The sequence below is a fragment of the Apteryx rowi genome, unplaced genomic scaffold (genome assembly GCF_003343035.1).
Source record: "Apteryx rowi isolate R43461 unplaced genomic scaffold, aptRow1 scaffold_59, whole genome shotgun sequence".
In the NCBI taxonomy this organism is placed as follows: Eukaryota; Metazoa; Chordata; class Aves; order Apterygiformes; family Apterygidae; genus Apteryx; species Apteryx rowi.
Window position 1 is genome coordinate 608,086 of NW_020450860.1, and position 27,240 is coordinate 635,325.

A 27,240-nucleotide genomic window follows, 5' to 3' on the forward strand; every position below is an offset into this window, starting at 1 on the left:
ACAGTTTAAAATGGAACTTCTGAAACCGAAGTGGAAAGGCTGGTAACTGTAATTCTCCATGGAGCATGAACTATTTTTGCAGCTGAATGTGTCTCTGGATAACCTTCTAAACTCAAGCAATTAATTCTAGAATTCAAGGCGATCCTACACTTGAGGATCTTCAAAAGGAAGAAAGAAATCATGATGCCACCTCAAGTTCACAACTTTGATTCATAACAGATGTGGGGACTGTAGCCCTTGTGGGACCATGTCAAGCCTGCAGCAGTTTTGATGAATTCTGAGCAGATGGAGCATAAACAGGATCACACACTTGCACAGGTTTACTGTCTATCAAGTGATTGCACATTTTCAAAAAATCATACCTGGGCTTAGTGAATGGACCTCCACCCTGAATACTTCATCTTCACTGTCCAGCAGTGAAATCCCCATTCCCTTTTTTCCCCTCCTTTCTGATGATAATATCTGCAACAACTTTAGGTAGCCGGAAACAAGAGCCACCCAATTTGAAGCCTTGGCCAAGAGGTTGGCCAGACAAGGACCATTCCACCCTAACTAGTAGGCATGCCTTACTGCTGACCTGATGTGGACACAGACACTTAGTCTCACCCAGCTGCCAACTGTCCCACAGACATCTCCTCCCCTTCACAGGACAGCATCAACGAGGCCAGAGGCTTGTGCAGCCTCTTAAGAGGAACCCTGCATGCCCCATGAGGAGCTCTATGACACTCATCCTCAACGAGAGGGAGGCAGGTGGCACATGGACACATATCGCCCTAGTGCCATCACTATTAGAGGGACACAGTCAAGGTGTCCAAGTATCTAAAACTGCTGGCCACTGATGTACAATTCGATCCTGGAGCCTGGAAACATTAGAAAGGAAAGTGCTTCCTTAATAATATTCTTTGCCCTATCACACACATGCAGGTCTATTGCAGGCTGTTTTTGTCATTTATGTTCAAAAAAAATTAACATGGAAGTAGGTTTTTAGGGCGGGCTGCAGTATTTTAGTATTACTTCTGTAAGTCAAAGCAATTTGAATGAGTCTCACTTAATGATGCTACTTGTACTGCCTCCAAAAGAGCATTCTGCTTCTAAGAGTGCCTGAACAGCTTTGCCTTTTTTTTTTTCTTTTTTTTTTGGCTTTTTTTCTTGTCTCTTAGAGTGATTCAAACTCTGCTGCCTGCTTTTTCAGCCTGGTGTTTTATTACTTGGTAACCAGGTAGATGGAAAGAAAACCTCTCTGCTTGATTAAATCATTATACTAAATTCTCTAGCCCACAGGAAATGAGCTGAGTTTGTTAAAAGGAAATCACTAATATTTGTTATCTTACACAATCACTTTAAGGAAATTATCTAATACACCTGTTCCCTATACAGTACAACTCAGATTAAATTACAGACAAATCTCACGGCAAAAAGAAAAAAAGTCACCCTACTTAAACCACTCCAAAGTAGTATATAAGTAGAGAGGCACACACATTTAAATGACCAACACATTTCACACACGTTTGACCCCCAAATAGTGACTTTAGTGTAGACATCTGAGGTCTAACTTAGGCTCTTTGTGTGTGGCACCAGCTACARCAGGCTCCTGCCCTGCACACATGGCTCATATTTACTGTTATCATAGAAGTATTGTTTGCTCATGTTAACAGCCTCTCCCTGTGCCTGGGAGCGAGGAACAAATTATCAGCTGTTCCATAATAGATGCCCATAATGCCCACGACTCGCTCTAATTTGAAGGCAATATTGAGAAGATACAGCCATTACACAAGCAAACATGATAATTTCCACTGCAGAAGGTATTTAATTTCCTGCCTGTTGCTGTTTCATAGACAGGAGGACAGTCGCAACCTGGAAAACACTTCTGCTGCTAGTCTGCAATACTGGATGATGACTGCCGACAGCCGCTTGCATCCCCTAGAACGTGACCCTACCACACAACCACATGGCCAGGCTCTTCTCATCAAAAAGATGGGATTTGGTCCCGTTTGTGTTCAAGCATCAGCAATGCATCTAGGCACCTATTGTAAGAGTTAAGCACATCTAAAGTGTTCTGCAGGACTAGGACGACAGGGAACAAGGCTATGCCTTATCCATGGGCCATGGGAAATGGGAATAAGCATGAGATTGAGCTCACCGCAGACACTTTGCTAACGACATCCCTTGCAACAGCGAGGCCTTGTGCAAAAGTGCGGGCAGCCACAAATGCTCGCGTCACTTGTAGCTTGAGCTTCCGCGGCACGTCTCCAAAGGGCTTCAGCTGCTCCGTGTACTTGCTCACGCACTCGAGGTACTCATCCGTGAAGTGGTACTGCGGGTTCACTAACCGGAACATGCGTTCCAGGAGGCGCGCCCAGAACTCGTTGAGCATCTCTTCCAGGTTGACGTTGCCACCCACATAGTACCGCTTCAGCTCCACGAAGAGGTCCTTGAACAGCTCCGAGTTCTGCATGTACAAACGGCCGTACGTCCGCACAAACATGTCGTTCAGCGACTTCTCGGCATTTTCGAGAAGTTCTTTGAAGAACTCTAGGAAAGAGCAACAGAAGCCATGGTAAAGGACCTCAGGTTGATCATTTTCATGTTTTTACAACCACTGCCATTACTTAACTTGAAGATTCAGTGCAATGAGACCATCACCCCAGTGAAATGGAAAGCTAAAGGTCATCCTAAAATGGTAGCTAAGAGGTGAAAGTACTCAAAGAATTTTTTGCATTTCAAAATTCTTGTTTACTTTTCATAAATCAAAAATTCCCACAACCCCCCAGATCCTAAGACATGGATGGGTGAAATCTCTTTTGATACATAACTGAATACCACAACAAAAGTCAGCAAACTGAAGAAAATATAACAGTTTCTTATATTACCATTGATCCATCTTAGAAGAAGTTGTTTTGGAGCACAAGACTATTGGAAAGCAAAACCAAAAAATGTTAAAGCAGCTGTTTTGAACAAACGGTCCTTTCTTTTCAGTACTGTCAATTCATTTTCTGGAATATCATTAACAAATTTTAATACATTTTAAAAACAAAATATCTACATGTGGGTTCTTTCTCCCATCTCTCAAGTTTGTCAGATCTCTAGGGCAGAGCCTGTCTGTAATTACATAACTGTCTGTGATTGCAGGTGGGGCCTTCAGATGTCTGTAGCAGTATAAAGTCCCATTAAGCCAGAATTTGCTCAAAATTCAAGGGCCAAACACTTGACACTTACAAGGCCAACACGCAATTTTTCAGATGACGGAAGACAGAGGGGGGGCCCTCTGGTTTCATCGCTTCCAAAAGCAAATCCCCGCTTCAGTTCAACATCCAAGAATACCAGACAGCGCGGTGCCAGAGAACAGCGTGCTGAAACGCCCTCGTCCTATCTTGGCAGTGCCACGCACGTCTCCGACGCCGATAACGCCCCAACCCGATGACACTTGGCATGTCAGAAGCATCCGCCAGGTCAGCTTAAAGAGCATCCACCACCAATTCGATGACACCACAGCCCCAACGCACAGGGAAAAGGCTTGGCACCAGGAAAAGGTCGGGATTGCATGCCCTGCCACAGGCAATTTGTGTACAAGGAATAAGCTGACCTACCCCATCGCAAAGCCATTGTGGCCAAACAAAAGAAAGGCTGCTCCCAACTAAGTGGCAACGGTTCAAAGAAGGGGAAAACTCAGCATTTTGTTAGGTGCGATCAAAGACTGGCCTGYGAGAAAGCCTTTGCCTTGAAGACTTGGCGCAGACGGGCTAAAACATAAATAAATAAGAATGAGGGAGGGGTCCCTCAAGCCAAACCATTTTGGAACAACACGCCACTCTACGTGGCTTTGGGAAGGAGCTCAGGAGAGCTAGGACAACCGCCGCAGGGGCAAATAACTATCTCCTTGCGCCATGAAGCACGCGCTTCTCAAAACCAAGGCTTTACCTGCCCGACCTAATGGGCGAGGAGGCCCCTGGACGCCGGCTCGAAGAGCAGCCGTGGCGAAAGGCTGTAACGAGAGCTACCCGGCGCGGCTCACCGGAGGCTGCGGCGTGCTCGCTCGCCCCRAAGCGGCACGCCGGCACCGCCGTGCCCGGCCTCCCCCTTGCAACGCCTGCCTGGAAAAGACGAGGAAGCGTATTATTTTATGCATGCCACTAGCAACTGAGGATTCTGACCTCTGCTTTTCTGTGACTCATATTCAATAAATATTTTTCAATAAAACATGCCTCTGTGTTTTCTTAATCCTCAAAGGAGTCATGTTTAGAGCCAGAAGTTGTTAGAAGGAGGGGGGGGGAAGATATTTTGGCCCAGTGTGAATTTAAACCTTGTTAAAACGAATTAAAGTATGCTGAAGTTCAGATTTTTAGTCTTCAAAGTGCTCCAGTACAAACAAAGACTAACAGAGAAAACATTTTCTGGAAAAACTGAAACATTCTTTGAGTTCCTGACGAACAAAGTCATGGGGTTTGGTGGTTGACATAGCTGTATATAATGTAGCCTCTTAGGAGCCCAAGAGAAATGATCCAGGGAAGAAGAGATTGATTTCAAACACCCGCCACGTCTTCTGTCCAATATCAGCAGGAACCTCGACTTTCGTTCCCATGACTGGCATTTCCTCTGCAGGAAGATTTTTTTAGTTGAGTTTATACTATAGAGATTAGTTTGGTGTATATTAATTTCTAATTCACTTAATCATTTTGAAAGCTCACTTCCTTCCTTTGCTCAGGCCTTTTAATATCACCAAATAAGTTGTTTAAATAAACACTTTCGTACCAGGCACAAGAGCTAGCAGATGTGTCAGCAAACTCTTCAGAAAGGATTAGATTCCAAAATGACAGTGACGTGAAAAACCATTAAATATCTCCAACCATCAGTCTACAGCAGCTCAGGGTATTGTTTAGAGCCAGAAAAGCTATCTCAAGCAATACATCCCTATTGCCATAACAAATTTATTCTCCTGCCCAAACTCATTTTGTTGGTTTCACTCCAAACTGAAACGTGAATTAACCGTATCCAGGCTTCAGAGCAGCTTGTCTYTTTGCAGTTCTTAATACGGGCTAGAATACAGGCTGACAGGGTGAAAAAAAAAACTGAAAAAAATGCAACYTGATTAGCAGCAAGTATCTGTGCACTTGCAAGCTTCCAGCCCAAAAGCGCGGTAAAAAAAAGGGAATATCAGCCCCTTTTGCAYGGCCAGCACAGCAGCGCCGAGGGGAGCGCCGCGGCCGTGCACCTTCCCCAGGGCCACTTTCTAAGTGCAAACTGCAGGAGCAGGACAGCAGACGGCGCGCACCCGCTGCGCGCACGTGCCATGTTAGCCCTCTAATTTGGTCAGCCGCCGAGATGAAATAAAAGATGTATGATTTACTGTAGCTGCTGGCACCTCACTTTGTCTTCCCTCTCCCCTTAAAGAAATCAGTGTGGGACAGAGTAAGGAAAATTAAGCTTTTCTCCGTGCAAGGAAGAGGCTTCCAAAGCAAAGAGAGGGAAACAAAATATTCCTTTTTGTAACTTAAATGCTAGTCTGACTAGTAACTTAGCACATCCAACTAGATATTAATTCTCCCCTTCACAGAAAYGAGCTGATTAACAAACTGCAGCGTAGTCTAGAATTAACCTTGCCACTGCAAGAAGAAAAATGGCAGGTTCCTCTCTTAGGTCTTGACTGTTTGCTAGGTAAAATAAATGACCACCCTTCATTTGTATTAGCAGTTGACTTCTTCTCAAACAAAGCAAACACACAAAGGACTGGGTTGCTTATTTTACAGCACCGTAAAAGCAAGTTTTACAGCTGTGTTGCAAGCAATCTGTACTCATTAAATTATCACTTTGACAGACTTCCTGTGAAAAGCTGTCAAACGCAAACATTTTTCACAGACGACAAATCATACATTGCTGGTGCTCTCCAAAACTCTGCTATTCAGAGAGATGTCAGGCTCTTTTGCCTACTAGATGTCTTGTTCAAATTGGCAAAAACGAGGGATGCACAAAATCAGCACGACTTTCAGAAAATGAACCCCAGGAGCAGTGTGTGCGATATGACTTGCAGGAGCCATCCTGCGTCCCATCTCTCCAGTCTCCTAGCTAATAGCAGAGCATGGAGAGCTGTCTGACCTACAAGGAGAAAATTACCACTTCCCTAAATTTCATCTTTACCAACRGCACGCCACACCTATGCATGCTCCGAGGGCGGCTCGGGCACAGCCTGGGTCTGCGGCTACGCCAGGACAAACTGCTGACGAGACGCCACCAGAGATGGCCAATGGCATGGGGTTAATGTGAACCACAGTCAGCTCTGGTCCAACCTGAAATGGGAGGSAGCTGCTTCAGCCAAGGCTAGAGTTGCGCTCACTTAAGGGACAGCACCCACGCAGGTAACCCTCACGGAAACAGAGGCTGCTTTAGCTAAACAGAAGTCCTCTGCAACCAGCATTCCTGAAAACCCACCAAGCACGAGCCATCTATACCGCTCGCAGTATGTTTAATATCAGCGTAGCTTGTGACGTTACTGAACGCTGGAGTCTGCAAGGAGGTGTATAACGAGCTGTCAGCTCCCTACGAATCCTACGAACTTCAGCGCTGCTTTTCCAACAGCTTCAAGGCTCCTTGTAAACTTATTTCTGCTTGCACAATTTACTGCTTAAGGCATCTCAGTGGAGCCCTGCTGATGCAATGTCATCTTGTAAATCACAAAAATGCCCAGGAAAAGAGCAGGGCTCAGGCCTTCAACCGTGCCGTCCCCTTTCAGAGGGGAGAGGGGACCAGCACTGCTGTCCACGCAGTGCAGGTGAGTGGCCCTGTAAAAGCTCTCCCCAATGCCAAGATGTGACTTTAAAATCTTTCTGTATTGCACATAAATCCTGTGGATCTTACAGATTTTGATGCTGAAAGGAATATGATATTTTTAATGCAATTAACTTTTAGAGATAGAAAAGGAAGTAATCCATAGTCAGGCAGTCTAGAGCTCTGGACTCAGTTTATTCTTTTCACATGTTTAAATTCAATGAAGTGTTTCAATGTCCAGCACTTGGGGAAAGCACAGAGACATCGTGAAACAGTAAAGAAGACCGGACCTGATGTATCTGATATTTCTATAGTAAGAGTCCTAGAGAAAAAGAAATCTCTGTGTTTAAACAAACCCTTCCATAAAAGGGCACAATGGGAAAACTTAACCACGGTTACCTGAAACTTCCTTTCTTCAAGCAATAGGATCTATTACAGTGGGTACACTGACCAGTTTGCAACTTGAGGGCAGACCCGACCTGCCAGTAAGCAAGCGCAGAAGAACACCTCACCTCCTGAGGCTGCTTCCACATTAAATCAGTTTCCACAGCCAGAACGACTCAAAACAACTTTTCTTTCAAATTAGAGATACATTAGCTGCTTGGAAAAACACAATTACTCCACCTACGGCAATGCACTGGGCAAATTCCACCTACAGACAATAAACCCAGTTCTTTGGATTTTTTGTATCCAATTTGTTTATCTTGGATTCATAGGTCTCATCTGAAAACATCCTTCCCTCAAAATAAGAAGCAACATTTGCCTGTATCTGGGCTAACATTTGCAGGTGTATTATAGTGGGATTTGCACAGCAGAGGGCTTTTGAGGAGGAAAGCCCGCCGCTGTAGAGGACAGTCTTGCCTAAATCAAAGGCAGTTCCTGCAAATTAGATGAATACATCAAAAGGGCATGTTCAGCTTCCCCCAAAGTCGGGTTTGACATTTCCCTACAAGTCTGGTGACAAAGGAAGAAACAAGACGGCACGGATTCAGCTGCCTCCCGTCACCGACCGCCACGGTCTGCCCCTCGGCAGGGCCGAAGCGGTCGGACCAGCCCAGGCGACAATTCAGATGAGCCACGGTAACGCCTCTCCTGCAAGAAACGGGTATTCGGCTGAGAAGGAGAGAACAGTGCACCCGCACAAGACTACTCACTGTTAAGTTTCATCTAGACGGGGGTGAGGAAAAGGTGATCTAAAGGGACGTACCCTCTCTCCGCAGCAAAGCCTGTATTTGCCACCCTTACTCCCGCTTGCCTTCCAGCCTGGCGCGTTACTCGCTTCCCCTTGTATTACACTACCACCAAAGGGAGAGCTGCATCACGCTCCGAGGGCCTCCAGAGAGCTGCCAGCAAGCAAAGGGAACACCAGCAGGAAAACCCTTCCCTGTGGCCACTTACCCATTTCCAGCTTCCACAGTTGCTTGTGTGAATGCCATTTCTTTCCAGAAGACCCCCCTAAAGCTGCCAGCTGCAGCCAAGACACAGGTGGCAAGCTTGGCTAAGGTGGCTTACCAGTGCCACGCCACCAGCCTTGAGGAGACAGGGGACTTGCCGAGCAGGCCCGAGGGGAGGGCAGGCCACCGAAGCAGGTCGCGCGGCATGCCAAGCGCTCTGCGCTGCAGGAGGGCTCATGCGCTTCCAGCAACACCAGGGTGCCTCAAACTGTCCCAAACACGGAGTCCTCTCGTGCCTGAAGGCCCCATCCATAGCTTGTCACCTTGGAAGTGCAAAGCTTTGCCTTGAATTCCCTGTTCTTCAGGGATGAAAGGCACATTTCACAAAAAGCCTCTTCTCTTTACATCCAGAAGCACGACGCTATGCGGCATCCAGCAGCATGCTGCTGGGAAACACCTTCTCTTCCAGCAATTGCAAAGATTCAAACCATAAGTGAATCAGGGCTCAGTGAGAGTAAGCCCCACATTTTATAGCATGGAGAAAACCCTAACTGCAGCACAAAAAAGGCAAAGAGTCCTGATAAGGACCTCAGGGAGGTTGTTACACCAATACCTTCCCCTCAAATGCCCATTTGCTGGCTGTGTTCGGGTGCACTTGTGTCATTCCAAACAAGAGCAAGGCTACACTGCACATTTATGCTCCCAAAAACCTTTGGGCACGTTAAACTTTACATGCGCCAAGTTTGCTTATTTTAGGGCTGTGTTTTCAGCTGGCCTTAAGAGTGCTCTGCTTAAGGTTTCCAAATTAAGTATGTGAACAGATACCTGGCAGACCCACAATTACTCAACACACCTTAAAAAACAGACAACATACTCAGAGGGAATATGCTGAACTTTTGGGGGCACAATAATTAGTTTCAGATAATTTGCCACCCAGCTTTTCAGGTATACTYTTAATATGTTGTACAAGGTATAATGAATTAAGCACTGTCTGTCTTACTGAAACCTTTAATTTGCTTGTCTGTGTAGACAATTAGACTTTCTAGTGTATACAGAAGAACACTGCCACAAAGAAATTAATTATATTTACTCACAAAATGGTTTACTCATAAAATGTGCGCAACAGCAAGACAGATTCCCAAAAGAATACTCTTGACCAAACTCCGTCCCCACCAAAGGCCGTTTCTCGAGCTGGGCCGCGCCACAGAGGGACGGGAGCCAGCACACTGGCCCAGGGCCCTCAGAGGTACATCTGCGGGTGCAAACTCCACCCTGCAGCTGGGTCTGCGATATGAAGCGGAACTCAATCCAGATAGATGAAAGGAATCTGGAGGAAAAGACAAATATTTCACAGTTCTCTTCATCTCTAGGGTGAACCCATCCATAGCTATGCCACCTACTCCAAAGGAAAAAAAAAAATTCTTTAAACGTGCCTCATTACTTTTAATATGCCTTCACTCCCTTTATTGCATATGCCACATTTGTAATTTCCACCAGGGAAACACAAACCATAGCTTAACAACCTTTTTCCAGAAGTGTTGAGAAACCGATGAATACATAGTGTTAACACATTTATTGAATATGAACTCAGGAAGGGCAGGGCAATTCCAAAAGCTGTTTCTCTGTCCTGTTTTAAAACATGTGTTTGCACTTACTGACACGGGAAGAACTCTTCCACATAGTTTGAAGAAACACAGGCTTAAATCATGCCAGTGTCACAGCAACAGCTCTCATGACATGCAAACCTCAGAGAGCCAGAAGGCACAACAAAATCTCCCAACTTTGCTTAATTATTGAAAGGTTTCAAGACAATAACAACTGAGCTACAACCTCCTGGGGGGAAAGAAAAAAAAAATCACAAGATTTCTAGAACGTCTTGTTTCTGATGGGCTCAAGAACATCCTCTTCTTCCGTACTCAGGCTGGCAGAAACCCAGAAGAGCAGAGAAGCAGCTATCACAAAGCTTGAGATGACTGTTGGCAAACAGGGACCAACCTCATTAAAGGCATAGGAAGCAAAGAAGGAGTGAAAAAACGTGCCGAGTGACCTGGAGATTGCAGTCTTGGATTCAAGAAGCAAATAATGGCACATACCGCTACACATAAGAGTGGTCCTGTGAATTAGAAAAGCAGTGACAGCAAAAATGCCCTTGATACTGGGACATCATGTGTCTTATCTACATACTGCTCTACATTCTCCTCTTGGTCCAGTGCTGCTCTGCTACATCCCACTCACCAGGACAAACCCAGATTTCAGTCTCCTTGTCCCTGTTTCTAGGGACCTCCTCCCAAAGCTTGGCGCTGGGGAAGGCTGAGGGCAGGAGAAGAGCCCTCTTCACCTAAGCCCTCCTGCTGAGCAGAGCGATGGCTCCCAGGCTCCTCCACCCCAGGCCACCAACCCCCGATGTTTGCACAACCACCCTGCTACAGCCCCTCCAGGGTCCTCAGACATCCAACTCCTCCTCACAGCTCCCTCTGCTAGCTCCTGGCCCCCTCCAAGACCTCATTCCCTTTCTCAACACTGCATCTCATTCTTGTGTTTCCCATTCTAGGTCAGCTATAGCGGGCTGCTCCTGCTGCTCCCATTCCTCCCACGCTGCTTTCTCTTTGAGCAGTGCCATGTCCTTCAATCCCTGCTCTTTTCTCCTCCTTGCTATCGCAATTCAACAGCTATCTTCCCCAGTGCAACTCCCTAATTTCACCCCCCCAATGACTTCGACTTCTGCACTAATCAAACCTTTAAACTTTGCATGTGCCTTTACCTTGGCATGACTCTGACCCACCTCTTTCCCTCCCATTTGCTTGTTCTTCACTCCACTGACCTCCAGCTCCATAGCTAAATTTCACCACATCCATCCTCAAGTCCCACTTGCCTTTTCAGATGCATCGATTATTTCTCAGCTGGTTTTAGCTTGCTGGCCCCAGGTCCATGCAGCGCAGAAACACCAGCTTCCCATTCCAAAACAGCAAACTTCAGCTGCAAAATTTTCAAGCAAGTTCCTTCCCGCATGCCACATTTCTGGAACGCTCAGAAAGGCATTTTGCATATATATTTCCTTCCAAGCCTGCCTTCTGACTGTTAAAGAACTTGAGGAAGGCTTGTGCTGCTGAACAGTGTTGACTGCTTTCTCGTCCTCATTACCTCAATTCCTCTCATCTTATTATATTTATACGGAGAGCACTTTCAGCTAAGGCCACATCTCTTATTTGCTCATACAGCATGCAAATGGCTGGACATTAAGACATTTCAGTACGTTTAACGCTAATGAAATAATAGCAAGAGCCACCTCTGCCTCAGTGGAATGTTATACTCTCAAACCCACCTTAAGAACCCAAAATGCCACCACCTTAATCAACATACAGGGCAGCAGTTCCCAAGACTACATAAGCAATCAAAGGGCACACATATGCTAGATAGTTTCTTTGTGCAGAAAGGAGGAAAGGAGAGTTAATTTTAAACAGAAAAACAATAGCTCATTGACTGGTTGACAGCAATTAGTAACTAGAGAACACTAGACACATTTCCTGTAGCCCAGTATAGAGCGTGCTGCCCACATCTTTGTTTTTAAAAAAAACAGAAGGGTGAGAACGGTTTACCTGTGATCTCAGCAGCAGAACTGCTCGGATGCGAGAGGGCAGAAGACCATTCGATCCCATCAAGCCCAAACAGAAAGTGGCTTTGCCCACTGCTGAACTCCTTGCTCAGTTGCAAAGCTAGGTTTCCACCTATGGGGCAGGAGACTCTCGGCTTTTGGGATCTCATCCCTTTGAGATGGCTTGACCTCAGGATCTTTCTGAGCCTCCCAAAACAGGGGACAGGTACAGAAAAAACACTGACTCTTCTCGGTGAACACAACTAAAAATCAGTGTTTTTTCTCGACCTTTTTAAAGACCTCCAGAGGCAGAGGAGCCAGTTAAAAGAACACAAAGCATAAACGAACTTTCCCGGTTGCAGACAGCAGAGACAGAGCAGACAATTTATTTCATTATTGTTGCAGCAGGAAGGCAAAACTAAAAGAGCACAAATGGGATTTTTCAAGAGGAAGTGAGTTGGTGGTTGTTCCCTCTTGCTTCTCCTAAAGTACTGATTCCTACCCAGGACAAGCACAGGTCCAAAACCAAGTCTAAAGGACTGTATCTCGGCAGAAGGCAGCTGCTTCTCCTACAAATATAAGGGATCTTCCCACTGCTTTCTACCCTGATCCTATCCCCTTCTGGAGAGGCAAGATAGAGGCTGTGTCTTCATCTAGAAGCGAGTAGCAGCAGATAGACAAAGACACTGTATAATTTGTATGCTAATGATACATTCATTATTACTGCACTTGCCAAAGGAGGGGTTGTAATGGGAGAGCTCTCTCCAACCAAACAGCAAAACTTGCTTAAAAACACAAAAGACGCCCTGCTCTTGCATAGCAAACATTCAAGCTCCACCATGTCTCTAGTTTCTCTTTGCGACACTCTCTAGACCTCAGCATGTTTCCATGCCAAGGGCTCAGCCCTGGCCTCCGCCGCGCTGGCTGGGCTGTTAAACTACTCCTGCCTCCTTCGTCACCCCAACGCTGCACGGGCACTGCCACCAGGTCCCGTCGCCCCCAATCCCGGGAGCAGCCTTCTGCTAAGCGCACCAGCAGCCAGGCTGCAGAGCCGGGACCAGCCCCCCGGGTCCTACCACGCCATCCTCAGTGCCGCAGGCACGACGGGGCCCTGGCACGCGAGCACAGACTTGCAGAATTAGGTCCTGGGTCTCTGCTGTTGCAGGCAGGTTCCAATAAAAGAGTTAACGCAATATTAAGGTCCCAAAAGGGCAGTTATTTTGGTAAGGGAGAGCGCCCTGATGATCTGCCAGATTCTAACTATAGGAACCACGGTCTGGACACCTGTGGGGCTCGTCTTTCACTATTTTCCTCTACACTGTCTGGAGCAGTGGAAAAGACCACCAAGACAGAGGACAGCGAGGGAAGGCCACTGCAAAAGAAAAGTTTCCCCTCATCCCTCCTGCTCCAGGACAGGACAACAGCATTCTTTCGGCACACAGCCCGCACATCTTGTTGTGACAAACATTCCTGGTTATTAATACTCCCAGCATGTGTCCTGCTGCCCCAACGCATCTAGTTACAGTACGAGAAGCGTGCATTTGCACACCTATTCCGCACTCGGGTAGCCCGTTCTACGCACACACAGTGTAGCCCCTCTGCACACTACAACGCGATGGGCTGTCTGAGAGTTATCTGTTATGTGCAAGGAGATTCCCAGGCTGGGAGGAATTACGGGGGCACTTTTTGGCTCGCCCTACACTCCCGTCCTCTGTTACGGGAAGCGAGTGTTGCAGGCTAGCAGGGCTGGCACGCAGCAGGGGTTCCCTCCTTCCCACGTGAGGGCCAGGTAGAAACACCTGCTAATTCAATCTGCTCTCTGAATCCTCCAGGTGACTTACTAAATCAAGACATCGGGGATGAATTCCGTAAAACTACTAGAGGTCCCAGCCAGTCTCCCTGCTATCTCGCACTGGGTGAGCACTGGCTGCTAAGTTGAAGGTTATCAGAACAACACAAGGAAATCTAAACTAGGAAACGAGACTACTGGGTTTTTGCCCAGTTTCAGCAGAGTTTGGAAGGTATCTGGCCAACGCTCCACCTGATTAGTCGCTTTGCCTCTGCCACAATCCAGTTAGCAGAAGTACGCCAGTATTTGCCTCTCACCATACGCCCAAGAGGGGGCTCATGCTAGAAGGCCAAGGCCACCGTGGGATGCTTAGAAGACACACGGCATGACCGTACTTTATACCTGTGGCTACTCTGTCCAACACAGACCTCAACCTAGCATCAGAAACCACCTCTTCTGGGAAGCTGTGTCCCATTCCCACCTCCTCACACCCTTACAAAACCTAACAGCAACAACCTTTAACAAGCCCTAAAGAAATAATCTCCATTAAAAATCAGTCTGCCTAGCTATGAAGCTAAATCCCAGGGCCGTGGCAGGCGTGCTGTGTTAGAGGAGACCCCTCTCCCGGACGCCCAGCTCGAGCCCTCCCTGCCCGATCCTCACGCGGCAGAGGGTGGGCGCACCTGACACCTCCCCGCCGAGCCCCAAGCTTTCCGCTCACGGCTCACAGTTACAGCGTCTCAGTGACCACTGGCCGGCTCCTTCTGCTTGGATTTGATTTCTTTCCGCTCCACTGTCCCGAAGGGGGTTCATTTTACACTTTCATATTTGTTTTATCTTAAATGCTAATGGAAAAGTCAGGGCGAGCGGGGAGGAGTGGGTCAGAAACGAGATTCGCAACATTTAATAGCTTCCCAGATGCTGGCTTGAGCTTGTACAAACCCTTTTGTCACGTGGTCGTTGTGTGCACCAAACCTCCTGCCAGCCCACCGTGGGGACTGATCATTTCACATTCACCTCGGTGCACGTCTTACTCTCAGACAACGCAGAGAGATCAGCGGCGCAGAGGCTTGCTAGTCTTCACCAAATCGCACAGTGGAAAGGGACAAGACTTGGTTTAAGTGCAATAATAAAAGTGCTTGTTAAACGCAGCAGAAAGGAAACAACTAGCTGTTTTATGGACTCACCACACCACTGTGGTTCAGCTTGGTCTGCTGCAGCTCAGGCAGGGTCAGCACCGGCCAATTCGACCTCTGCTCAGAGCATCCTACAGGTTACCACCACGCTGCAGGGACACCTGGCACCCTTACGGTATTTATTGCTTACGTTTTTGGCAATGCCCCATCATTTAGCAGTCCCTCTACTCATGGAGAGTTTGCGGACTGCCCTCCCTGAATCACACCGTACAACAAACTTACAGAATCATTTCTTCCCAAGACAGGTCTGGCACAACAGTTACGACTTTTGAGAGATTCAGGAGATGCCTTTAATAAAGAACAACATCTTATCTCGGAAGCAACAGAAGAGTGGAAGTACTGAAAAAGAGTTATCTACTATTTCCTGCCTCTATTCCAATTCCTCAAAAGAGCTGAGAAATTTCTGTTTTGGCATTAACATCCTCTTCCCAAAACTATTTCTTTTCTAGCACACATGAGAGCATGGAAAGCATCAGCCTGAAAGAGGAAAACAGATGAAAGTGCAGGTCTAAAACCAGGACTGAACATTTATGCACTCTTAGTGTCACCCTTAACCCTATTAATGTTATTAATCCTGGGGAGAGGGAAAGAGGGGGAATAACTGCGAGAGATAAGACAAGGCAAAGGGGATTTTAAACCACTCCCCCCCCCCTTGCTTTTTCTTTTTAAGCCCTGACTGCTGTGGCCACTTCCGTGGCATGAGACGTGCTCACAGCCCCATGGCTTCGTGGCTTCCCTCCCAGGCAGCCCAGGACAGCCACCACATCTGGGCACCCCTTGCAGATCCTGTACAGCCGATCCAGATCAGCTGCAATCCTCTAGGTAGGGAGGTACTTAGATGGCCAGAGAATCTCACCCACTAATTTCTGAAGGAAGCCCATAAGCATGCATCTGAGACCATGTATTTTAGAAAAACAGAAAATCTTCACCTTAAAAATGCCGAGCAACGGAGACTCCAACAACTAAAGTTATTTTTCATTAAAAAAGTATTATCCTTACTGTTGAAAACATATACCTTACTGCTACATTGGTATGGAGCAAGTGGTTTTAATTACAACAGAAGAGACCCACAGGAGCATATATAGCTGTACTGTAAGCAAATATTTAGACAGGAGATAAGAGAGTAAAAGCTTCAGTTTTCTCCCAGCATCTGCAAACTGAACATGACTAAAGGGATCCAACACTACAAAATTATGTATTAGGAGCTGAAATTCCTTCTGGTCATCCATTTGGAGATGGATAATCAGCAGCTTGTTCTGTGCTCCTGATTAAGAGGAGATAATCCATTTCTGAAGCATACGGCTTTGGTGTCAGTTCAGAGCAATTCTGACAATTGTTCCAACAGCACACGGCATTCGAGCAACAGCTGATGCAAACACACCAAAAGCCGCGAGGCATTACAGCCCCCATCCAAAGGACGTGCCGCCACTTCCACTGTCATTTTACAGTGGCAACTGTTGCAAAGGTCAAGCACATAACAGAGGCTTGCTTTGGTTTGCCTCTCTTCTCAGACCCGAATGTCAAGGCTAACAGATTAGCAGCAAGAGAACCGGCAACAACTATTTCCAAAGGGCTGGAGGACATGGTTTGCTTCTTGCAGTGAGAGCTGCTTTCTGTAGCATCGTTCCCAAAGCACAAGGATATGTTATTCCGTAAGAAGAGTGTTTGTTCCACTTGCTGAGAGACCAGTTTAGTTAAGCGAATTTAGGTCTCTACAATCACTCATCTTGCCTACTCAGTCCATCTACACAGCCTGTAGCCTAGATGATTTCTTGTCAAACAGAGGAAGATGCATGGCTCATTTTCTGTCAGCTTTATTTTCATTTAAATGGACTTTGCTACCAGCAACTAGTAATGAGACAGCCTTAAAGAGCTCCAAATGTTAAAATCAGAGCAAGGCCCCTGAAAAGGAAGAGCTCTGGAAGGGAAAGCATGCTTTTCAAGTCTTATCCGTAGAGGTCAGAACAAATATGTGGGCTTTGATTGTCTCCCTCCCTAGGCTGGGCAAACGACACCAAAGCAACTGTCAAGGCGCTTTCAACCACATTCATGGTCCAGTCAACTTGCTTTTTCCAGTTGCTTCAACTTATTTAGGCTGAAATAATGTTTTGAGTGCATCAAGATGCAAAGTTACACCCAAAATATAATCACCAGAGGGTATCAAACTGGGAGGACATCTCAAAGTGGTGTCTCAAGTCGGTCTCACCTGGACTCCATTCCACCCAAGATTAGCATTAACAACTTGGATGAAGGAATAGAAGGGACATTTGTAAAGCCTGCAAAGCACAGGCAAGACCGGCACATACTAGGGGCAGAAAGCCAGGGGAAAAAAAAAAAAAAAAAAGACAAGCAGAAAGAGTTGTATTTGACAAGGACAAATCAAACATGCAAGGCAAAACAGAACACAGCCAGCCAGATGACCAAGCATCAGGATTGCAGAACAGAAATAACACACCACAAACTGGCCATCAGTCAATAGGAGGCTCTTAAAAACAAACAAACAAAACTACCCCAGTAGTCTAGGGCACGGCACTCTGAGCTGGTTGCCAAAAATCTTGCAGAGTTTAGAGCAAAAAGGCTGACAAGCAGGAGCGGGAGGGAGGGACCTCGGGAGGCAGCCCAGTCCACTCGAATAGCTCACGGCAGGGACTACTCGCACCTAAATCCCTTCAACGAGCACAGGAGGATTTACAAACCTCACAGAGGAGACTCCTCAGCTGGCCTCGGCCACTAACTACAGCGCTCGTTGCCACAGAAAATTGGATGTCTTTAGTCTAGAGGTGACTAGACCAGAGGATAAGAGGCTGTCATGGTTAAAAGTCTTCCACCAGGTAAGCGATGGAGGACAGTAATCAGTTAATCTCTGCTTTCACTCCAGGTAAGATTAAAGAACTCGTAAATCAGCTTTGTCTGCAGCAAGGAAGATTTAGATCTGGTATTAGGAAATGCTCAAAGATGGGGCCATTAGGCTTTGGGACAAGCTAAGGAGGTTGCTAATCCTCCTTCATTAGCTTCATAAAGGGCAGAGAAACATCCTTCAGGGAGAGGCTGGGCACAGCAGATCTAACTTCCAGGAACAGGATCACACAATCCCTTTCCAGATCTACCACTCACTTATGGACTCCCAAACTTAAGATCAGAAGAGCCAAAGTGCTGAGACCAACACAGGGCACGCTGAGAGGGGCTGGTGGAAGGAACCACGCAGCAGAAATGAAAGAGCTGTTACAAGGCTCCCTACCAAAGGTTACCCGTGATAAAGGCTTGTGCTTTGAGAGGTATCCAACTTAGCTTAATATACCCCTGCCGTCATGCAGCCCTGCAGCCATCTCTCATGGCAGTAATAAGCAGACACACCCAGCAATACGTCTGCACCACGTCAGGCATGGAAATATGGTAAACTGCGCCTGCTCTTTGTTTTCAGTGCAACATTTTAAAAGCCTTGTCGTTCATTTAAGGTGAAGCAGATGCTGTTCCTCCGGTCTCTTTGAAAGGGCTTATCTATAGGCTGGATTTCATTAAGTGTCTTGCGCGGCATTTATTAAGTTTGCAAGTCTAGACACTTTGGTTCTCTCTCTATCACCCCTTTGGTGTACCAGCAGGTAGAGACAACAGAGGTTAAGAAGGAAATATTTAGCTGGTAGATTTAGATGCTATCAAGATGATTAGGTAATTTCACTTTGACTCACTGTAATTTCATACTTAGGGACTTTTTCACTCACCCAAGTGCTGATCTCTTCTGAAAGAATGGGGCTGCTATCTGCTGCAGCAGTTTACAGGAGCTGCCTGGGAGATTTAAGGCACAGGCTTTTGGGTTTTAGTAGAACACCATGCTGGACCAACGACCAGACAAGAGAGAAAGAAAAGTCCAGAGGACTGTGAAGTGGAATCGCCCTCTACTACCAAACAGTGATGACTATGTACGAGCAGAACAAAAGTTTCAACGATCGGGGTCCATCTATCTCATCAGGTATTTCAACATGCAGCTGGGTGCCACCTCACCCTCCCAGCCAACAAGGGCAACACAGGCAAGAGCCTGACACCCTGCTCGTCCCTCCCTGTTACAGGGCTATCAGGGCACACAGTGACTGTGGGATGCACAGGAGCAGGGACAGAAGAGACAGCGAGCAATCCGCAGCGACTGTGACATGCAGGAGCGCTCGAGGAGCCTGCAGAGCTCCACAGGAGCCACCTGGACTGAGAGCTAATCTGTCAAAATGAGAGATGGAGCTCAGACATCAGGCTGTTGCTGCACCTGATGCCTGGGCATCACCCTGAGCTTTTTGCAAGAGGAACATACCAATGCTCTCAGGAGAGGAAGGCCCCTGGCTGCAAGATGGACAGCGATGGCACCGGTGTGCGTTATCTACCTCTGGAGGGTGTTTCTTTCATCCGAGAGGCTAAGCTGGGACCATGGCCCTTCCTTCACCTCCCATGAGTTGGGCCTGCCCTACAGGGACCAACCTGGTGGGACACTACTGCAGATTTCAGGAGATGCTGATCAGTCACTAGTTAGCACCACTCGAGTGATGGGAACTCAGTTGAGACTTTGTTCATTTTGCTTCTGACCCTGCACCACACTTGAACCCTAGTCCTCCACACACAAGAGTTCTGTATTTATTTACTGTTCTACTTAGCCCTACAGGCTAAGTGAGATGGATACAAATCCAGTTAGTTCCTAACACACTGGGAAAGATCAGCATTTTTGTGGATCGAGGCTGCAAGATGTGCACGTTACAATTACACGCGCTGCAGGGATATACAAACAAAACCAGCTGCAATCTACATTAATAGCAAAATGGATTTTCAAAAGATTAACCAGAAAGAAAAATCTGTCTCTTTGGGAAACAGCCATAATCGGCAAACATTTCTCTCACACTGGATTGCAAAACTAGCTGCGTTCTACCCTTACCACCACAAGCCATGAGTCATGAACTTCCCCAGCAAAGGGGGAAGGCAGAGCAAAACAACTGCGTACAGAGCAACAACATGGGAGTTATTTACATTTCATCTACAGGAGAGCAAGTTCAAGGTCTCTGCACTTACCATCAAACTTTTTGTATCGGGAACTAAACATTGTTTGTAAGTGATTACTAAGCTCTACGACGGCATTTCTGAAGTCGTGTTTACTCTGTTGACTGTACTTCTCTTCCATTTCTTGAGAACAGCATGTGTAGCCTTGCGAGCAGACTTTCAAGTGGTCACCTGAAAAGCAAAGAAGAAAATATCTCAAGTTAAAATAATCCTCTTTACAACAGCAGAGAGGTCAGACTGCGAGGTGCAGGGATTCAAGGACCCAGCAGCACCATCTTAACCCACTCAGATTGTCTCTTACTGCGGGCACTGGATTAGCCTCTTGCATATCAAAACCTAATTCTGCAGAGGATCATTCTAGTACACCTAAAAATGCCATGACTTGATCTATCTGCAAGAACATTAAAAAGCGTCCTCCTATTTATTCAGTTAATAAATTGAATAAACAGATATTAATCTTGCACAGCATAATCTGAAGAACCAGCAAAGAGACCTGTATATATTACAGAATCTTCCATGAAGTTGGTAAGTACTTTAACTGCTTTCAATTTGTTCAGTTAACACATGATACAGCATCAATCACAATGGTCTTTTTTCCACAGATAAATCCTTCTTCACCCTCTCTTCCAATTATCACATGAAAAGTATTCTTGCAGAATCACAGTTATCACTGGTATTAAAATTTTATGCAATTGCTCATGTAAAGGCTTTACATTTTCAAGCTCCTTATTTTGCATTTTTCTGTCATTATCCTGGGTGAAACTGGGTGTTTGCTTTGGAGAATTCAGACGGATTTTTTTCCTTCACCCTGAAAGATAACTCTCCCATAGAAGTCATATGGCTAAAGTTTGCTTGGTCAGAGGAATCAAAGTGCTTCAGTATGTACCTTAACTTCATTTTAAAATTTAAGAGATTCTTGTGTTTGTTGAGAAGCAATTCAGTCATAAAGTGCAATCGGTATCTGCCTGGTAACACAGCTTGTAAAACATGGCGCAACCCTTCAGTGGCTCACGTACTTTCGGAGGGAAAATCAGCCAGCAATGTTTTAAAATTACAGGCACAGAATATTTTTAATACCTAAAACATTATTGTTTCTAGCAGGGAAGCAGTTTAAGAGGTCTGCTGAACTTCAGGGACTAACACAGCCAGATGTTTTCCCAAGTGACCAGCAAGTTCAGTGCTTTGAACATCAGCTGCTGCCCAAATTCTGTTCTCAATTATGCTCCAGGCAAGTTGCTCCAGATTTTCCAGAGAATCTGGGCACAGAATCTGGCCCTATATAATTTGCTTTTAAACATCCTGTTGCTGCGCAGGATGAAGTTGTCTTCTTTTAGCACCTTCAGTGAAATGCTCCTCTCGGGTTTTGTGGGTGTAGTGATCTTCAACTCGTTTATCTGACACATCACGTAATGCAGCGACATCAGATGCAGATGGGCTGATGCTAAAGTGGTCCAAAACTTAGGTAAGTTGTGCAAATCTTTGTCAACACTGAAGACATAATCAAAACAACCAGTTATGATGGGAAGCTCAAACTTCCATCTCAGATGGTATTTTAAGTGACACAGCCTACATGTAAGCTGCCACGTTCTCTCCCATTTCACAAATCCCATTGCCAAACCTTAATCTTTGGCTGGAGGAAACAGATGGAGAAGAGAAGGCTCCTTCCTATCTGCTCGCACCCTGGAAGTCAGCAATAACCTCCAAATACCACAAAGGTTCATAAAGACTCGCAGTGAGAACTGCGAAGGACTGAGCAGCCCACTACGGAGAAAATAACCTCTTCAGGACAGGCTGTGACTCATCCTCTTGCTGAAGGGCTCTCTTACCTGCTAAAGCATCAGAAGTGCTTAGAAAAACAGAAGCAAATTCTGCACTGTGCAAAACAAAACCTGCCCATGACTAAGACGAGCGGTTCCGTGCTCTGCCTGCCCTGTGCAAGTATCTGATTCCCCCGACTGTAATCTGCCCCAGCTATCAAACCCGCGTGTCACTTTGCATGACTTTCTAGCCTAAACACGTTAGTATCTCTCTTTCAGATGCTTAAGGGCCTTTAAATATATATATATATATATCTCATCCCTGAGAACCTCTTCTCCTAAATCAATGTTCCTTTTGCGCTACAGGGTTTGTTTGTTTTCTTTGGCATTATAGAGAGACCTTGACCAATAGATAATTCTGCCACAACTAATTTATTGCACAAGACCGTCTGCCACTCTTGAATTATGGAAGGCTCAGAGCCTGTTACAGGAAGCAACACTGCTTTGAGACAGCTTTCAGCACACGAAGAAAGCCTCGCTTTCTCTCTAGTTATTTTTCTCCTAAGGGAAGAGGCAGTCACAACGCTGAGCTAAGCCAGAACTCAGGCGCGCAGCCAAGCAGCCCGCCTGCTCTTCCTTCCCCGCTGTGCGACAGCCCCGACCTACAGGTGCAGCAGCGCTTAGTTTGGTCGGTCATTGAAAGCTGGGAAAGAGGTGCACGCATGATTTTCGGATCCTGCCCCCCAAATCCACCTCCATGGTTTACAAGCGCAGTGTGCAAATACGGCATAGCATCACCTGAAGCACTGCGCAACCCCTCGCGATTTCACAGATAAGTACACAAACATCAGCTCGAGCCAATATTGCACCGCTCCGTCCAACTCCAGCTAATAATTCAACAACAGCACAGAAAACAATTAGGAGGCCAACGCAGTCATAGTATTACAGAGCAATATAGATACAATACTGAGCACAGGCCTGGGCATTCCTAAATAAACCTACCTTACTAGCAAGCAAAGAGCAAATAATGCTAGCACTTAACGAAAAGAAAGTTCCCAGGAGAAGTTGCTTTATTTCACTTTGGATCTCCTTCCTCTGATGCTAATGCAGCACTAAGGCTCTTTGACACAAGGGAAAACAAATAAACAGCAGCAAAGTGATAATTACAGCTAGAGCAAACGCTAGTTTTGAGGTGTCAAAATCATTTAATTTCAAAACACTTGAAATAGTTCTTTCTAAATTTCTTTTTTTGGGGGGGGAATATGTTGGAAATATTTTACTTGAAATGCACTTCATGATTTCAGTAACCATTTTTATTATACATTCCTTCCTTTGGTGGTTATAATTTACATACCTCTAATTGTTCTGTGTTGGAGGAGTAGACATCTACCCTACTTGGCAAAATTCAGATCTACTGATAATGGGATTTCTTTTCCTTGTCATATTTTGCAGACACTTCTGAAGTAGTCCACAGATACCTCGAGATCCCTAAAACAGTGGTTTCTAACAAGTGCTCCAATTTATTTATTGATAAAGGAATACTAGTATTGGGTCAGGAGCTAATGTTACAAAGCCAAAATGTTTTTCTTTGACCCCTTTTGTCTCAGACATGCACAGTGCTTCACCGGTGCACATGTGTGAAGCCACGCAAGGCAAACCCTATTGACTGGATCTGCACAAGCTTGATTTATTATTTGGTCCATCATTAAGAAATTGTGCTCCAAAATGCAACTCAGACATTCAGAAATGAATGACCAAGCAATCTAATTATGGAAGATATTCTCAGTCATGTCAGCACTATGTGGTCTTGGCTTCGGACCAAGAATTAGCTCTGTCTGGAGCCTACGAGCTCCTGCTATCGAGTGCTAATATAGGGGAGGATGCACTGTACTACCCCGTGTTAAAGAACAGACACTTTAGGACCATGGGCTGTTTTTTATGCCGTTTTCTGCTGCCGCAGAGGAAGTACCAACAGAGAACGCTTAAAGACATGGGGGCCCGTTTTGCCCTGCTGGGAGGGTCATCCTCAGCATCTCTCTGAGAATACCTCCCAGCCTGAGTGAAGCAACAGGCACTGGTACAACGGGCAAGGAATCTCATTTCCAGCTTTTATTTCAAATTAGCTGGTAGAGCTCACTGGTTTCTTTATTTGATCAGCGTCCATCCACAGGGCTCAGTCCCACACACGAATCTGTGGGGAGAGGAACAACATCACCACGCGGCATCGCTAGCCCGGGCTACAGATTCATCGCACACCCCGACGGCGAATAGCTACGGTCTCATCAACTAGGCCAGTCTCCATGGGTGGACACTGAAGGACAGCCTTGCCAGACAAAAGGTTCAGAATACAACAGTACTAAGACTGCGGCACACAGAGTAATGAAAATGATGAAATGTGGAAAGCAATCGTTGCCAGTGGCCCACATGCGCATGGACTGGTTATTTACACAGAAAAAACTAAGCTAGAGACAAGACCAAAGACAACAGTCTTAGTTTTTTTCCTACTGGCAGTGAATTCTCACAAGAAAAAGGATTTAACACCATTATTTAGGCCCACTTAAACAGATATCTAATGTCTATGTGTATTATATAAAGAACACTCATTGTGCGTGCTCACTGTCAAGGACACATTCGGCAATAATTATTTCCCAAGTTAAAACTCATCAAACAATGCCCATACAAGGCAACTCTTCATCTACTGTTGAGTGCTAAAGACTCTGCAGCTTTCGTAATTTATCACCATACGAGCACAGCAAAATATAACTCTGCCACAGCTTCCTTTCAATTTATGCTTTTTATTGAATTGTTTGGCAGGGTTTGCAATCATCACTTTGGGAACTGCATGGCAAAAAGAACTTAAGTAGCAGAGAACTACTTGAAGTATCTACCGCATATGCACCCAATAGCTGCGACTTGTCATGGACTTGCAGCAGATCTTTCCCATGTGCTGTCACAGCAATACTTTCTATTTTATATTGCCTTTAAATACATAGAAAGAAATGATGGAACAAAATTACAAAGGAAGCTTACTCCTTGGCTAGTTAACAGTACACCTCTTTGAAACAGAGGTGGGGATATAAACAGGGAAACGCAATGGTACACGATGTTACCATTTGTACATTTAATGAAGTGTGCTCAGAAAGGTAACCTTGCAAACTTATGATTTAAACCATTACAGAAATCCCACATTTAGCAGACTCCAGGCACACACAGTTTAGTTTCTTCCAAATCAAGTACCTGTTTTGCAATGTGTTGGAAAACATGTTTCATCGAATGAGTAAGTGTGCAGCGCAAATTCAGGGGCTTCATTATCTTAAAAAGCAGTTCCCTTCACCAAACAACTCTCAAGACCTTTTCAAAATGTTGTTTCTGGACTTCCAGTCTCGCATGCCAGCCCAGACTGCTTCTTATTGACTTGACCAAGTTCATACTTTAAGTATATCAGGCTGCAAGACCAGCTAAGCTTTCAGGAAGAGGCTAATTGGGGGATAGCGGGGTTGCTATTTCTTTGAAACACTACTGTACACAGTCTAGTCCTACACTGCAACTCAGCGAACAGCCCAAAAGCAGTGGTCTGAGATGTTACTGCTGGACATTTCTTCCAACGTGAGAAAGCAGACTGTAGGGCTGTTCAAGCACTGGGAGGCAAATATTGTTCCGGGACCAGCACACACAGCACCACCGTTTCAGACTCGTACGCTCTCTCTTTCCTCTAACCCACATCAGTTTGTGTCATCTTTAAAAGAGTTTTATGACTTCCTCTAAATCAACTACAAAAGGAATCCCGACCTGTAATGCCGAACTCTAATCCAATTTCACACTAGACTTACGTTCTAATTATCACAGAATATTAGGCTTCCACCCATCATATATAATTGACGTGCTACTGAGGCTTTACAAAACCCCCAACAAAGACGGCGAGAAACACCAGCGTCACCCCCGAGCACAGCTCTGCGGCTCCTGCCCCACGTTAACAAGGGACCAGGAGCACAAAGCAAAGTGTGAGCCTGCGATTGACTCTGGAAGAGTCACTGAGAGAGACACGGCTATCAAACTGTGCGCCCAATCTGGCTGCCTCTAACTGTACCCAAAATACCACAGAGCTGCCAGTTTTCTTTGCTACGAAAACTCCTCAAGAAGTGGCCTTGGAGCTCCTGGCCCATTTGTTTGCTCTTAGTCCTACAGGCTTTCAGCACGGGCTCATCTGGCCCCTGCTGCACAACACACAACCACAACGGTCCTGCCCAGAAAGGCAAGGCTGGGTCGTTCTAATTTTGGATATTTCCTAATGAAAAGCACTACAGAAATGCAGATTGTATCTCGGTATACCTACATTTTGCAGGTGAAATGACACTAAGCTGCAAACACCAAAAGGAGGAAAAAAGCTCTGCTCTCAGGTGCACAGCACACCCAAAGTGACCCTACTGCCTTCTCCAAGCTTCTCTCACATATTCACACAGCTTGAAAGCACACCTTTTGCCTGGAATAAGCAAAAAAATTCAAATTATTAGCTGACATCTCCTATTCAAGTTTTCCTTTTTTCGCTGGTTGGTCACTCTTCACTGCTTGCTTTCAAGTGGTGCCGCCGCGGGACGTGTGTTTGTTTAACTAGGGAGAATACTCCTACCAAGACGGTCGCGTGCCAGGAAGGAGATGTCAAACAGCACCTAGACCCTGTTAGCGGGGGCGACGCATCTGCGAGGGACGGCAGAATTAGGAAGTCCTACGCGCGCATCCTCCAAACGCCACGGTTCTGCCGTGCCCTCCCGCGCTGCAAAAAAGAGCGGATTGGAACCGGCTGGGACATTAACCACCACATCTCCCTCGGTGTCCCTGAGCGTGGAGCGCTATTTCAAGCTTGAACCACAGTTTCTAATGCGGTCTGCGTATTTCCACGCAGAAGTAGTTCTTCGCACAGCTTCCTCCCTCCGTCTTTCACAACTGGACACAAAACTACACGCCGCATTGCCAATATGAATCGTTCTCCATCTTACAGGGCACCGTCGCGCAACCGGACGCAACTTCCCTTTCTTCTTTCCCGTTTCCCCAAAACGCTTGCAACTCTCGTCGGGATTCGAAGCCGGGCGCGCGGCGTTGAGCCCTCTCCCAACAGCGGAGGACACGGCCCCAACGTGACCATCGCGGGCGCTTGTCCGCACCTCGCCGGCTTCCCACCTGCAGCCCTCTTTCCTCCTGCCCCGGAGGGTTTAACGCAGAAGACGTCCCCCCGCGCAGCAGGCTCCGAGTCCTTCCCGACAGGGCTACAAAAGTACTGCAATTTGGCAGCGTACGCCAGCGTGCAGTGTATTTAACATCCCACTCAATTAGCAACCGTTTTATATAAATGGTTTATTTGCCTTATTAATATTAAAGCCACTTGTTTCCCCTGTGCTTCCACTTAGGTTATTAATCAATGCGTGTTTCATTTTTTTGCTGATTACTCTAATGGCACAGAAAAATTCCCCAGGCTTGCAGAGAAAGTTTATAATATTGAAATGATTTTTTGCAAACCTGTCAAGCAGTCAAAATACACTCTTTGATACCCAAACCAAAGCCCTTTCACCTACGCTTAACAACAGTGAACTATTTTCAGTCAAGCTTTACTGCATCTGTTAACTCAGCTGCTAATCCATCTTGCAGGCCTGGGGAACTACAGAGCGTACAATACCTCAATGACATACCTCCCTTCAACACAACAAATAATCCTAATTATTTCCATAGC

General features: G+C 46.0%; 1 protein-coding gene across 1 annotated transcript in view; it reads right to left on the bottom strand.

Moving 5' to 3' along the window:
* Positions 1-19,984, bottom strand: part of GPC4 (glypican 4) — a gene marked incomplete at its 5' end in the record, with an annotated part of 42,077 nt that extends 22,093 nt beyond the window's left edge. Inside the window, 2 exons of the mRNA XM_026082690.1 lie at positions 2,141-2,532; positions 19,774-19,984. Coding sequence (XP_025938475.1) covers positions 2,141-2,532; positions 19,774-19,984 — 603 coding nt within the window. The remainder of the gene's footprint in view (positions 1-2,140; positions 2,533-19,773) is intronic.
* Positions 19,985-27,240: the final 7,256 nt, after the last annotated feature.